Source organism: Rhododendron vialii, chromosome 7a (assembly GCF_030253575.1).
Source record: "Rhododendron vialii isolate Sample 1 chromosome 7a, ASM3025357v1".
In the NCBI taxonomy this organism is placed as follows: Eukaryota; Viridiplantae; Streptophyta; class Magnoliopsida; order Ericales; family Ericaceae; genus Rhododendron; species Rhododendron vialii.
Window position 1 is genome coordinate 41,289,703 of NC_080563.1, and position 12,095 is coordinate 41,301,797.

The 12,095-nt window shown below is 38.4% G+C and overlaps 1 protein-coding gene across 1 annotated transcript; it reads left to right on the top strand.

Moving 5' to 3' along the window:
• The first annotated feature begins 7,535 nt into the window (after nucleotides 1-7,535).
• On the top strand, nucleotides 7,536-8,465 carry LOC131333018 (uncharacterized). Its single transcript, XM_058367318.1, has one exon. The coding sequence runs from the start codon at nucleotides 7,536-7,538 to the stop codon at nucleotides 8,463-8,465; it is 930 nt and encodes a 309-aa protein (XP_058223301.1).
• Nucleotides 8,466-12,095: the final 3,630 nt, after the last annotated feature.

Here is a 12,095-nt window from a genome sequence, read left to right on the forward strand (position 1 = left end):
ACGTAGACGCTCCATTTTGTACTGAATGTTACCAGTAACATCCAGTATGTTGAGCGCCTGCGTATATTTTTGGAGTGCCAAAATCAATGTCCTTTTCTTTTTCTTGTTTGAAAGGAAAGGCTTTACAAATAAAACGTCTACATAACAAGTTAATCGACGCAAGATGGGGCTTACAATGGCTGCCGACACACTTTCAAAAGTTGAATACATTTTTCTCGAATATCGATCGATATTCTTTTACATATTGTCGACTGTCTTTTGGTCAGTGGTTAATTAGCATTTTTTTTAAATTATAACGGTTGTAGTGTAATCATAATGTTTTTATAAAAAGTTGACTTTATAAAATTGAACATTTAAAAAAGGACGGATGGAGCAACTAACTAATTAAGGTGACTGAGATCGAGCTAGCTCTTTCTTTCACTGTCCCCTCAGGCCTCAAAGTTTCTGTTTGGAGTACTTTCTATTTTGTGAAATTTCCCATATTATAATTATTGTTAGAATATTCTAGATTTGTGTATTTTTAGGATATTCTAGAATCGATGCGTATCCCTCATAAGATCAAATCATATATTATTATGATTTTATATGATACTGATTTTTTATGATTGTGATTGAGATTGTGATTGTATTTTCCTTTATTGTATCATGGCTCACACTATATATATGAGCCCTCTCATTTGTATAGAACATACAATCGAATATACAATAATCTTTCTCTCCTTTGTCTCATAACATGGTATCAGAGCTATGTCTTGGGTGGCCTCACATCGTGTGGTCAAGTCTCTGTCACCCGAGTCAACTCATCAATTCATACCTCCACGTGCATCCGGGCTGCACGTGAGAGGTCGCCCGAGTCAAATCTCTTGGTTTCCTCAATTCATACATCCACGTGCATTCGGGCTGCACGTGAGGGGGAGTGTTGGACTTGTCCCACATCGCTCATCTAAGTCATCCAAGCTTAGTTAATAAAACCTAAAGGCTACTCCACCTATTGCCAATTGATTTTAGGTTGGTCCTCTCATTTCAAATTTTGAATGGTCAAGTCAACGTCTATAACAACAATTACCCTCGGATTTTTGACTCATTTTGTTGGGTCATGATTTTATGGTGAACATGATATGCCATAAACGTCTCTGGCCTTTTTTTTCCATATATTCTTTCTTCGCAAACATATGTGGATTGAACTCATGCATGCTATTGATCGTTTTAGGAAAACGATCCATGGAACCGGATTTTATGTGTTGTTCCAATCCTCTTTTTTAAAATGTCTAAAAGCTCATCTATTGGTCAAACGCATGATATAGCATAAGACAAAAGTGGAGAGACGTATAATGCATTAATTAGTAAATATTGCATAATGCAAAGTGGTTTGGAGTACATTAAACTGTTGTTGTTGGTTTTTTTGGACAGCTTCATTAAACTGTTGTTTACAATATTAAGTTAGAGAATAGTTAACGGTGTTGGACATGAGATTGAAGATCTTGAATTATTAGATTTGAAATGATTTTAGTATTCAGGACCTTAGGCAGTAAAAAGAGCACATAACAATCCAAATGAAGATAATGTTGAACTTATGGAAAACTCGTATCAAAAAGGCTTCTCGACCCCAACATAACATGTTGAGTCCCGCCATTAAGGGGCATGACGAACCACCCTTCTTGACCCCAACATAACATGTCGAGTCCCGCCATTATGGGGCATGACGAACCACCCTGCAACCAGTAGTTATCAAATGATCGATTAATTGAAACTTAATTAGATCCAAGTGGAGGAATATATAGTACTGCAGGTAAGGCAAAATTGTTGGTTTGTTGATGGGAGAGGAAGTTCGCACACAAATTAGTTATTGGCCCCTGTTATATAGTACATAGAAGTAACTTTGTAGTCATTTCACATTCAATATAATAGGCCCCTTGCCTACATTTTTATTTATTTATTAACAAATGCTAAGTATGAGTGAAACTTATTCACGAAAGGCTCTCTATTCATGGAGTGGCGCAATTACAACTGTCTATTCGCGCAATTAATAGTTGAGATTCGTTTTTAATTTTAACCGGTAACAATTTTTTTTACCGGTCAAAATTGGTTTTCAATCCAAACCGTGCAAAACACTTTTGGACGGCCACGATTGAGCTCCGTAATTACTGATTTATGAAACCCTCCGTAAATAAGTATTTCTGGCTAAGTATACAGACAAAAGTGTATAGATCTGAATAGAGATGAAGCCACGATTTATAGGGTTGTTAGTTTTGCACATTTTTCCTTCGGTATTAACAAAATTTTAGCTTTTGTCCTTCAAATAAAAAAAGTCGTACTTATTATTAGCATAACAATCCTGTCTAGGTAAAAACATAAAAGAAGACACTTACTCTGCAAGAATTGACATCGTAACATCCACACAAGTGCTTCCCATTTAGGAAGTCTACAAAATAATATGCTTGTCTGGTTTCCATTTCCTATAATGACGTGATCCATTATTTTTACCTTGTACAATAATCGAGGTGTACGTAGTAACAAACTTAAATCTACTGTCAACGCAATCCATATCTCTTCGTTATCAACAACGATGAAGTTTACCCATTGGTTAGAAGCTGCAGCATAACACGTATGTATTGCGCTCGTGAGGTCTTACAATTTTGCTAGTAACATATGGGAGTATATGTTCATCTACATAGAAATTGTAGAAATTGATGTTCGATTACATTTACATTCAATCATGAAATTCCCCTTGTAAGCAATTCCTTCGCTTTTCTCCTTAGATTCATTTGAGATGTAAACAACGAGCCTTTGATTAGCAGCAACCATATCCTTGACTAATGGCCAATCCCCGCCATGTCGAGGCATTTTCTCTAATGGCAGCAAGTATTTTGTAAGCCTTGCAGCTTCAAAAACCTTCGTTAGGCCATTACAAGCCTAAAGCCTTAACACAATCTTCTAAGATGAGTGTTAATATCTCGAATGGATTTGAAGATAAGAATTCTTCAATTTCCTGTAAAATAGAGAGAACAGCAGTCTACAAATTAAAAAAGAAGAAGAAATAATTAAGCAGTTTTAAGTGAGACCAAAACAAAAGTTGATTACTTTGTAACGTTTTAATCAATAAAGATGTTAGCTAGTCAACATGGCATTTGTGAAGCCATGCAGCAAGCGGAAAGTGCTATGCGTACGGGTTTTCAAGAAAACCGAAATAACTGCTATTTTTTGTTTTTTGTTTTTCTAGTTCTCAACTTTAAAGCCATGGTTAGAACAGAATTGAACCGGTCCGTTCAGCATCAATTAATATACAAAGATACATATAAGTATATGCGGCCTATCTTTTCTTTTTTTGCTCGGCAAACAAAACTTTTTATTAAAACTCGAACGGGGTACATAGAAGGGAAAGCAAAGTAGTACAAGCATAGAAATATATGCTTATCTATTTTATTATACGTTTTTCGTTTGGCCGGGGTAAGTTAATTTTGATACGAAACTCTATAGTTAATTACTATAGTTTCCGTCACTGAATTTGTTTCGTCATTTTTAGACTATTTTAGTTGTTTTCGTTAATTTTAGAAGTTGCTTTTATTTTGCAACATATTTTGTGGATCATATTAGATTCTGAAAATATATTAATGAGATTCGATTTCAGAAATCCTATTGGTACCGACGGTACCCATAGGGAAAATGCACCGACGGCCACCGGACGGCCGTCTCCGGTCACCGGACGGCCGATCCGAGCCGTCCAAAAATTTTAAAAAATAAAACCGAGTGGCCTTACGCGAGAATCAATGGCATCCGAGGTGTGTAGGGTACTTGATCCGAGTACCCCTTTTTCGTGTATATACACGTATATACAAATATACACGAAAAATGGGTGCTCGGATCAAGTACCCTACACACCTCGGATGCCATTGATTCTCGCGTGAGGCCACTCGGTTTTATTTTTTAAAATTTTTGGACGGCTCGGATCGGCCGTCCGGTGACCGGAGACGGCCGTCCGGTGGCCGTCGGTGCATTTTCCCTATGGGTACCGTCGGTACCCATAGCAGTACTCATTCGATTTATAGGTTATTTTGTGTTCTACATTTTAAATGATTTTGTTAGGATCATATTTGTAAAAAAGTGATTGGATGCTAATCGTGTAGATTCGGAGCCGAACCAAAACCAATCCGATCTTGTGGTTTGATTTGGGTTAGATTCTACATTTGTACTAGTTAGGTTTTGGCTATCTCTCAGTTTTTTTAGAACCGACCTATAAGTCCAATTATTGGGTTTATTGAGAACCCTAACAAGAGGTGTGTATTGTGGCACATTGCTATGAAATAAAACTCGGGGACGTTGATTAATAAAGCAAATTAAAGGTACCATTACTCATATCTTTCAGCAAGCGAACCATGTAGCCAATTGCCTAGACCGTTTGGGCTCACAACAAGAAGAGGAGTTGATTGTCATTAGGGATGATATTCCATTTGCGACCAGGGAATTTGTCCTTGCGGATGCCATGGGAGTTGACAACCTTAGAATTAACCTAGTTATGGTTCTTGTATTTTCTATTTCTAGGATGGATTGTTATATGGTACTCTACCTTATAACTCAGTTTCGCTAGTTGCTTTATAAAATTTCTATTTGACAAAAAAAAAGAACAAAGCACATTGCTATGAAATAAAACACGGCCGGGGGACATGATTAATAAAGCAAATTAAAGGTACTCACATAAGTGTCAAACCAACTTTGCCCCTATCGTGAACGGATTGGCCAACCCAAATCCCATCATCTCCCCGGGGGCTATCATATATTTTTCAATATAAAAGCTCTAATGCCGCTCTGCTCGCAAGTCGCAAGCAGACAATTCAAAGTTAGTGGCGATAATATTCCAAAAAAAAAAGTAGCTAGGGGAAAAAAGGAAATGTCAATGCTTGAACGAGCTTCAGAGGAGTATTAGTAAGAAGAGATGAAAATTGATAGAACTTTGAATTTAATTACGTTAACAATCAATCCCAATGGTGCTGGAACCGACAACGGTAAGATCGGCTCTCTCACAAACATACTAGAGATGAAGTTCAAGAAAGCTTGTGGAAAGGTATGACGGATTGTGTTAGAATTCCGTGTCTCCTTGTTTAGGGTTTCTACTGTTATAGCTTTTGATCCGAAAAGAGGGCTTTTTGACTGAGTGGTATTTGCTCCGGTTAGAGCTTGAAGATTGGTACCTATTATTGACCGATTAGCAGTTTTAAACATCTGATTTGTGATTCGTTAGTTTTAAAAGATCACGGGGGTGACTGATCGGCTTGGCTTTCGGGTGAGACCCACCGCGTCCTACCTTGCCAGACTAATCTCTGGTGAGGTGTAAGGGGGGTACTTCGCGTCCTACCTCATCGGACTAATCTCCGGCGAGGTGTAAGGGGAGTACTAGTGGTCTCTTTCTTGTGGTTTTCTTGCCAACGCCACAGTCTTTCTTTCAAAAGTGGATCTAGTGGTAGTGGTGGCCGATTAATGGCTCCTCATCACAGAGAAATGGGAAGAGATAGAGCTAATGCAGAAAAGGAGTTCGGAAGGGTTGGAACAGGGGACAGAAATCGTGATGGAGGTTGGATCCCAGTTATAAGCAAGCATAGGAGGCAGATAGTGGATTCAAACAATCCGACGATTACACTCTTTGTGGATAACTTGCCCGAAGATGTGAGCCAAAGATGGGTGAGCCATTTTTTCAACAAATTTGGAGTGGTCAAGGATGTTGTCATCCCTGGTAAAAGGAGTAAAGTTACGGGGAAAGCCTTTGCTTTCGTTCGATATGATTGCGCGGTCTCAGCTGAGATGGCTATATCCAAAACTAATGGTGTATGGATTGAAGACAGGAAGCTTTTCGTCAAGACCGCTTCTTTTGACCAGAAAAGAAAGGAGATTTTGAAGCACAATCCCAAGAAGAATGCTTCTGGAAATATCGCAAACAAAAAGGTGATGGTAGAAAACAGAAATGAAAACTTTGGACCAGTGAAGAAATCTAATACTGTGATGAAAGGAAATGGGGCAGAAAGAATGGGAGCTTCTTCAAGTGGTAATGTAATGATGTTGAAAACCTATGCCCAGTCTGTCAAAGGAGATCATGGTGAGAAAGAAGAGCTGAGAATGGAGGAAAGGAATAATCAATCGGAGCGAAAATTGAGTCTAGAACCGGTTGGCAATGGATGGCTTTACCGAAGCGCTGTGGCAAAACTTCATATGTTAATTTCTATCGATGAATTGAGGTCTCAAATGGCGAGGATGGGAGTCAATAACATTATGATCTGAGCAATGGGTGGGAGATCGGTAATTTTAACTTGCAACAACAAAGAGGAGTTGGAAAAATTAATTCAATTAAACTGCTTGCAAAGATGGTTTTCTGAGGTTAAACCGTGGGAAGGCCAGGCTGCTTGTATCGAAAGATTCGTGTGGCTGTGTTGTTATGGAATTCCGCTTCATGGCTGGAGTAACAACTCATTCAAAGCAATTGGTGAACTTTGGGGTACATTCATATCCACGGATGAAGCAACACTCAGACTTACATCGTTTGCTGTGGCCAAAGTTTTGGTGGCCACTTCTGAGTTCAAGGAGATCGACAAATGGATCAATATTGACATTGAAGGTAAAAGTTACAGAATTAAGGTAATGGAGGATTCATGTGATCAATTATCAGAAGTGGAGAAGCAAATCCCCATGGCAAACTCAGATTTATCTCAACCCCAAGAAGAAGAAGACGATGATGATGATGGTGATGATGAGTTGGACAATTACGTGGCAAACTCTGACACGGGGAATGAGAGGAATGGTGAGGATGGAAAGACAATGGAAGAGAAAACAAAGAGCCCTGTAATGGTAGACAAAGATGTGTCTAGAGTAGTAGATTCTGTGGGCTTGGATACAGACCATGTTGATGGGCCTGGTATTAATGAAGCTATTAAAACTTTAGCCCATCAAGCTGACCCAGAAATTGTGGGTCATGTGCATAACGTGTTGGATCCTATCTCAGCCCAAGAGGAGGTGCAATATAATGAAGGTGGATCAAATAATGTGGGCCTCTCTATAGGCGTTGGTGGAGAACAGAGTTCCACTGTACATTTGAGTGACTTAAATACCACCCAAACTCATGGTTTTCAGAGGGCATCTCACTTTCAAGGCATCAATTTGTCAGTGAAACTAACTCCGGGTGCATGCAGAAAAAGAAGGAGAAGACATATCAACAATCTCTTCAAAGTCCAAGAGGAATTAGATCAAAACTCAGAGAATAGTGTTGATGTCACAGATTCTTCCTCTTCGTTATCATCAGAAGAAACTATCATCAGCAACTCAGTACTGGGCGAAGAGATTAGAGGTACTATAGAAGTTGGAGAAATTTTGGGGTTCAACTTCAAAAAGAATGATGATTTTGTTCTCAAAAGAATGATTGAATTGGAGGCAAAGGAGTACTCTCTCATGTCTGAGAGAGAGAGGGGAAGGGATAATTGATTTTATCCATCTTGTGGTGATTAAAGGGTATCCAAATATTTTGAATGAAGATAATATCCTGGAATATTCGTGGAATGGGGAGTGTGTTAAAAAAAAAGTTTGTTTCTAAGATTATAAAGAAAAGGAAGCCTGATTTGCTATTTATTCAGGAAACCAAATTGGAGAATGTGGATCTAAGGATGGTTCAGAAGATATGGGGTAACACAAACGTGGAGTTTGCAGTTTCTAATTCTATTGGAGCTTCGGGGGGAATTCTGATCTTATGGGATTTTGAGGTGTTTAAGGCATCAAATATCACAGTTCATAAATCTTACATTATCTTGGAAGGTATGCTATATGGTGATTTCCAATGTGTTCTAGTTAACATCTATGCTCCGAATGGGGAAGTTCAGAGAAAAGAATTATGGGATGAGCTGCTCCAGATCAAAGCAAGCTCTCAGTTACCGTGGTGCGTAGGGGGGGATTTGAATGAAATCATAGAAATAGATGAAAGAGTGGGATGCACTAATGTCAACCGAGGTATGAGGGAATTCAAAGATTTTATTAACAATATGGAGCTGATGGATATTCCCATGCAGGGTAGAAAATTCACTTGGACCAATTTTCAAGACCTTGCAATCCACAGTCGGCTTGATAGATTCCTTCTATCTCAATCTTTTATTGACAGATTCAAATTGGTGCAATGGGGTCTACCTAGACCCATCTCGGATCATAATCCCATCATGATTGCAGATGATTGTAGAGACTGGGGACCGAAACCATTTCGATTTATGGATATTTGGTTAACTAACCCAAATTGTTTGAAAGTAGCTAAAGAAGCATGGGAGAGTTGTCAAGTGTATGGATGGGCAGGTTTTGTTATTGTCCAAAAACTGAGGGCTGTCAAAAATCGTTTGAAGCAATGGAATAAGGAGGATTTTGGAAATGTTTTCACAGGTCTTGAATCATGTCAAGAGACAATTTACAAATTGGATCTTGTGGCAGAAGATAGGCAGCTTCACTGAGATGAAAAAGAACGCAAAAGTAAGGCCAAATCTGAATTTTGGAAATTGGAGAAAATGGTGGAGTCTCTTTGGAAACAAAAATCCAGAGTGAATTGGTTGAAGCTTGGTGATAAAAATACTAAGTTTTTCCAAATTTTTGCTAACACTAGATTCAGGAGGAATTTGATGGGATCTATTAAATTCAACGGAAGAATATTGGAGGATCCGATTGAGATTAAAGATGCAGCAGTGGAATTTTTTAGCAACAATTTTCTGGAAGACAGAGTAGATAGAGGATTCTTAGGGGGAATCTTCCCTAGAGTTCTATCTGGTGATGAAGCGCAAGGATTGGAAAAACCTTTGATGAAAAGGAGATCTTTGAAGCGGTGAAGGATTGCAACAATTTCAAAGCCCCAGGCCCGGATGGTTTTAACTTCTCTTTTGTTAAGAAATGGTGGAGTTTTCTGAAGGATATGGTCTTTAAGTTCTTTTCAGAATTTTATTCAAATGCCAAACTCACATCAAGTATTAATTCAACCTTTGTGGCTTTAATTCCAAAGATTGATGGGCCAACATATTTTAAGGATTTCAGGCCGATTTGTATGATTGGTTGGGTGTATAAACTCTTGTCTAAAGTCTTGTCCAATAGATTAAGAAATATTCTTCCTAAAGTAATTGGAGAAACTCAGGCGGCTTTCATTGGTGGTAAACAAATCCTCGATGGAGTACTGATAGCAAATGAAGTTATTGATTTTTGGAAGAACAGTGCTCAGGGTGGTATAGTCCTAAAACTTGATTTTGAGAGGGCTTATGATTGTGTAAATTGGGGCTTCTTGATTGATATGCTAACAAAGGTCGGGTGTGGGAATAAATGGTGTCAATGGGTAAAGGAGTGTATTTCAACTGTGTCCATGTCAGTTCTTGTAAATGGTTCTGCTTCAAAAGAATTTAAAACGTTTAAAGGCCTTAGACAAGGGGATCCTATATCCCCTTTCCTCTTCAATTTGGTTGTGGAAGCTTTAAATATTTTGTTGGAAAGGGCACTAGCAGTGGGATTGATAAATGGAACCAGAGTTGGAAGAAATGGGGAGATTGTTTCTCACCTACAATTTGCAGATGACACTCTCATTTTCTGTCAGAATAAGTTGGAGGAAATGGTTGCTCTAAAAAGAATTCTTAGGCTATTTCAACTCATGTCAGGCCTGAAAATTAACTTCTCAAAGAGTGTGATGTGCGGGGTTAAATGCCAAGATCAGGATGTCATTAGTCTAGCTTTGGTGATGGGGTGTCGTATTGGTTCACTTCCTATAAACTATCTCGGACTCCCACTTGGAGCTAATCCTAGAAGAGTTCAAACTTGGCGACCTGTGATAGATAGGCTGGAGAAGAAGTTGGCAGTATGGAAAAGGAGATTTATGTCGTCTGGAGGTAAATTGACACTTATCAATTCAAATACAAGCAGTTTACCTGTTTACTTCATGTCCCTCTTTAAGATGCCAATTTCGGTTGCAAGGAAGATTGAAAAACTTCAAAGACAATTTTTTTGGGGTGATTCCATTGATAAGAAGAAGATCCATTTGGTTAGTTGGGAAACTATAACAAAGAGTAAAAAATATGGAGGTTTAGGAGTGAAAAGGATGGTTGAGCAGAATCATGCTTTGTTAGCAAAATGGTGGTGGAGAATTAGTAGAGAAAAGGATTCTCTATGGGCTAGAGTAGTGTACAGGAAGTATGGTCTCTCACATCAAGATTGGCTTCCTCAATTACCATCGTATGGGAGGGCATCTATAATCTGGAGAGACATATGTTCAATTGGGAATACAGAGAGTGCAATGGGGAACGTAATTCAAGATGGGTTTAGAATTCAAGTATATTCTGGAAATAACACTTCTTTTTGGAATCACAAATGGATGGGGGATCAAACACTGCGAGAGGAGTTTCCAAGATTGTATTTGAAATCGTCGCAAAGAGATGAACTGGTATGTAATGTGCTCAACTCGATAGGTAATGGAGATTGGAGTTTGTTTTTTCAAAGGAGATTGCATGATTGGGAACGTGAACAAATGAATGATTTAATTGGCAGATTACAAAATGTGTCTTTGGTGCCGTCAAGATTGGATGTGATGCTCTGGACTGGGAATTCTAATAACTTATTTTCTGTTAAGTCTGTCTATGATCTTTGGGAAGCTGAAACTTTTACCCAGAATTCCGGACTTGGTTCTTTGTGGAGAAGTCTTAGCCCTCCAAAAGTGGAGATTTTCTCGTGGATGGCATGTCAAAGCAAGATTGCAACTAGATCAATTTTGAGTAGTAGGAACATAATGGTAGGAGTAAATGAAACAGCTCTGTTTTGCCCATTTTGTTTGTTGGAATTGGAAACTCCAGTGCATGTTCTACTATCTTGTCCCTTTTCGACGGTCATTTGGTCAAGAATAGCCGATTGGTGGAACATAGTTTGGGTGGCTCCTTCAAATTTGGCGGATTTATCTTTCTGGTGGTTCTCTTCTCATTTTAAAAATTTGGAGAAACATCTTTGGGAGTGTTGTTTCTATGCAACCCTATGGTCTATTTGGATTGCAAGGAATGACGCTATTTTCAACAATAAAATTGTGGATTGCAATCATTTGGAAGAGTTAATCAAATCAAGAGCAGCCATGTGGATCAAAGCCAAGTTTGATATAAAGGTGTATACGGTGGAAGATATCAAAGTAAACCTTAACGGTGTTAGAAGACTCGTTATTTAGGTGTCTTTTTTGGGTGTAACTTTCCTTTTATTTTCCTTCCCTGTTTTGGGTTGTGGTGAACTTTCTGGTTCTCCCTTCCCTTTTACTCGATGTACCCATTTCGAATTTAATAAAAAATTTCTTTTGCCGAGAAAAAAAAAAAAAAAAGTAGCTGGCTGCAGTATACTGCTGGTCCTACATTTAGCTGTTCTGTGACTGTCCTGCTCCTGCTTGGTCTTTGATTGACAATACACCATATTCCTTTAAATAACCCATACGTCTTTCCATACGTCGGGTACGAATTGTGAGCCGTAAAAAATGCGTATTTGTTGAATGACGATGAATTACCCTGTGCGTATGTCTAGTCAGCTATGACACTTATTATACGTGAATTGGAGATGTATATACTAATTAAGTAAAAGCAGTGGTCGAGGTTAATTGGAGATTCTACAGTACTCACTCATATTGGTTGTATACAGTATACACCTCTTAAACCAGAGTTGTCATGTGAATAAAGTCCAGGTTTGACATCAAGTTCTATTCGGTGGAGGACTTTAGGTTGTTTTTGGGTGGAATGCGAAAGCTCAAGTTGTAGATCCTTTTGAGGCGTTGTTACTGTCCAACTCTCTATTGGATGGTCTTGCTTTCTTTGTCCTTTTTGTGTTTTTTCCCTCGATGTACCCTTTCGAGTAATAAAATCTTTTCGTTTGCTGAGCAAAAAAAAACACATTTTAGATTTTAATTGCGGCTCTTTAAGAAAAGTTATGAATTTTCATTCGAAATGGTGTGAAATTTCATTTTAAAAAAAAATGTTATGAATCAAGGGCGCATATTATGCACCCAAATAGGCTTGTGTACCTATTGTTTTATTTCCCGTTCAGTTGACCATTGAAATGGGAAAAAATGAAATTCCTACTTTGATACTAAA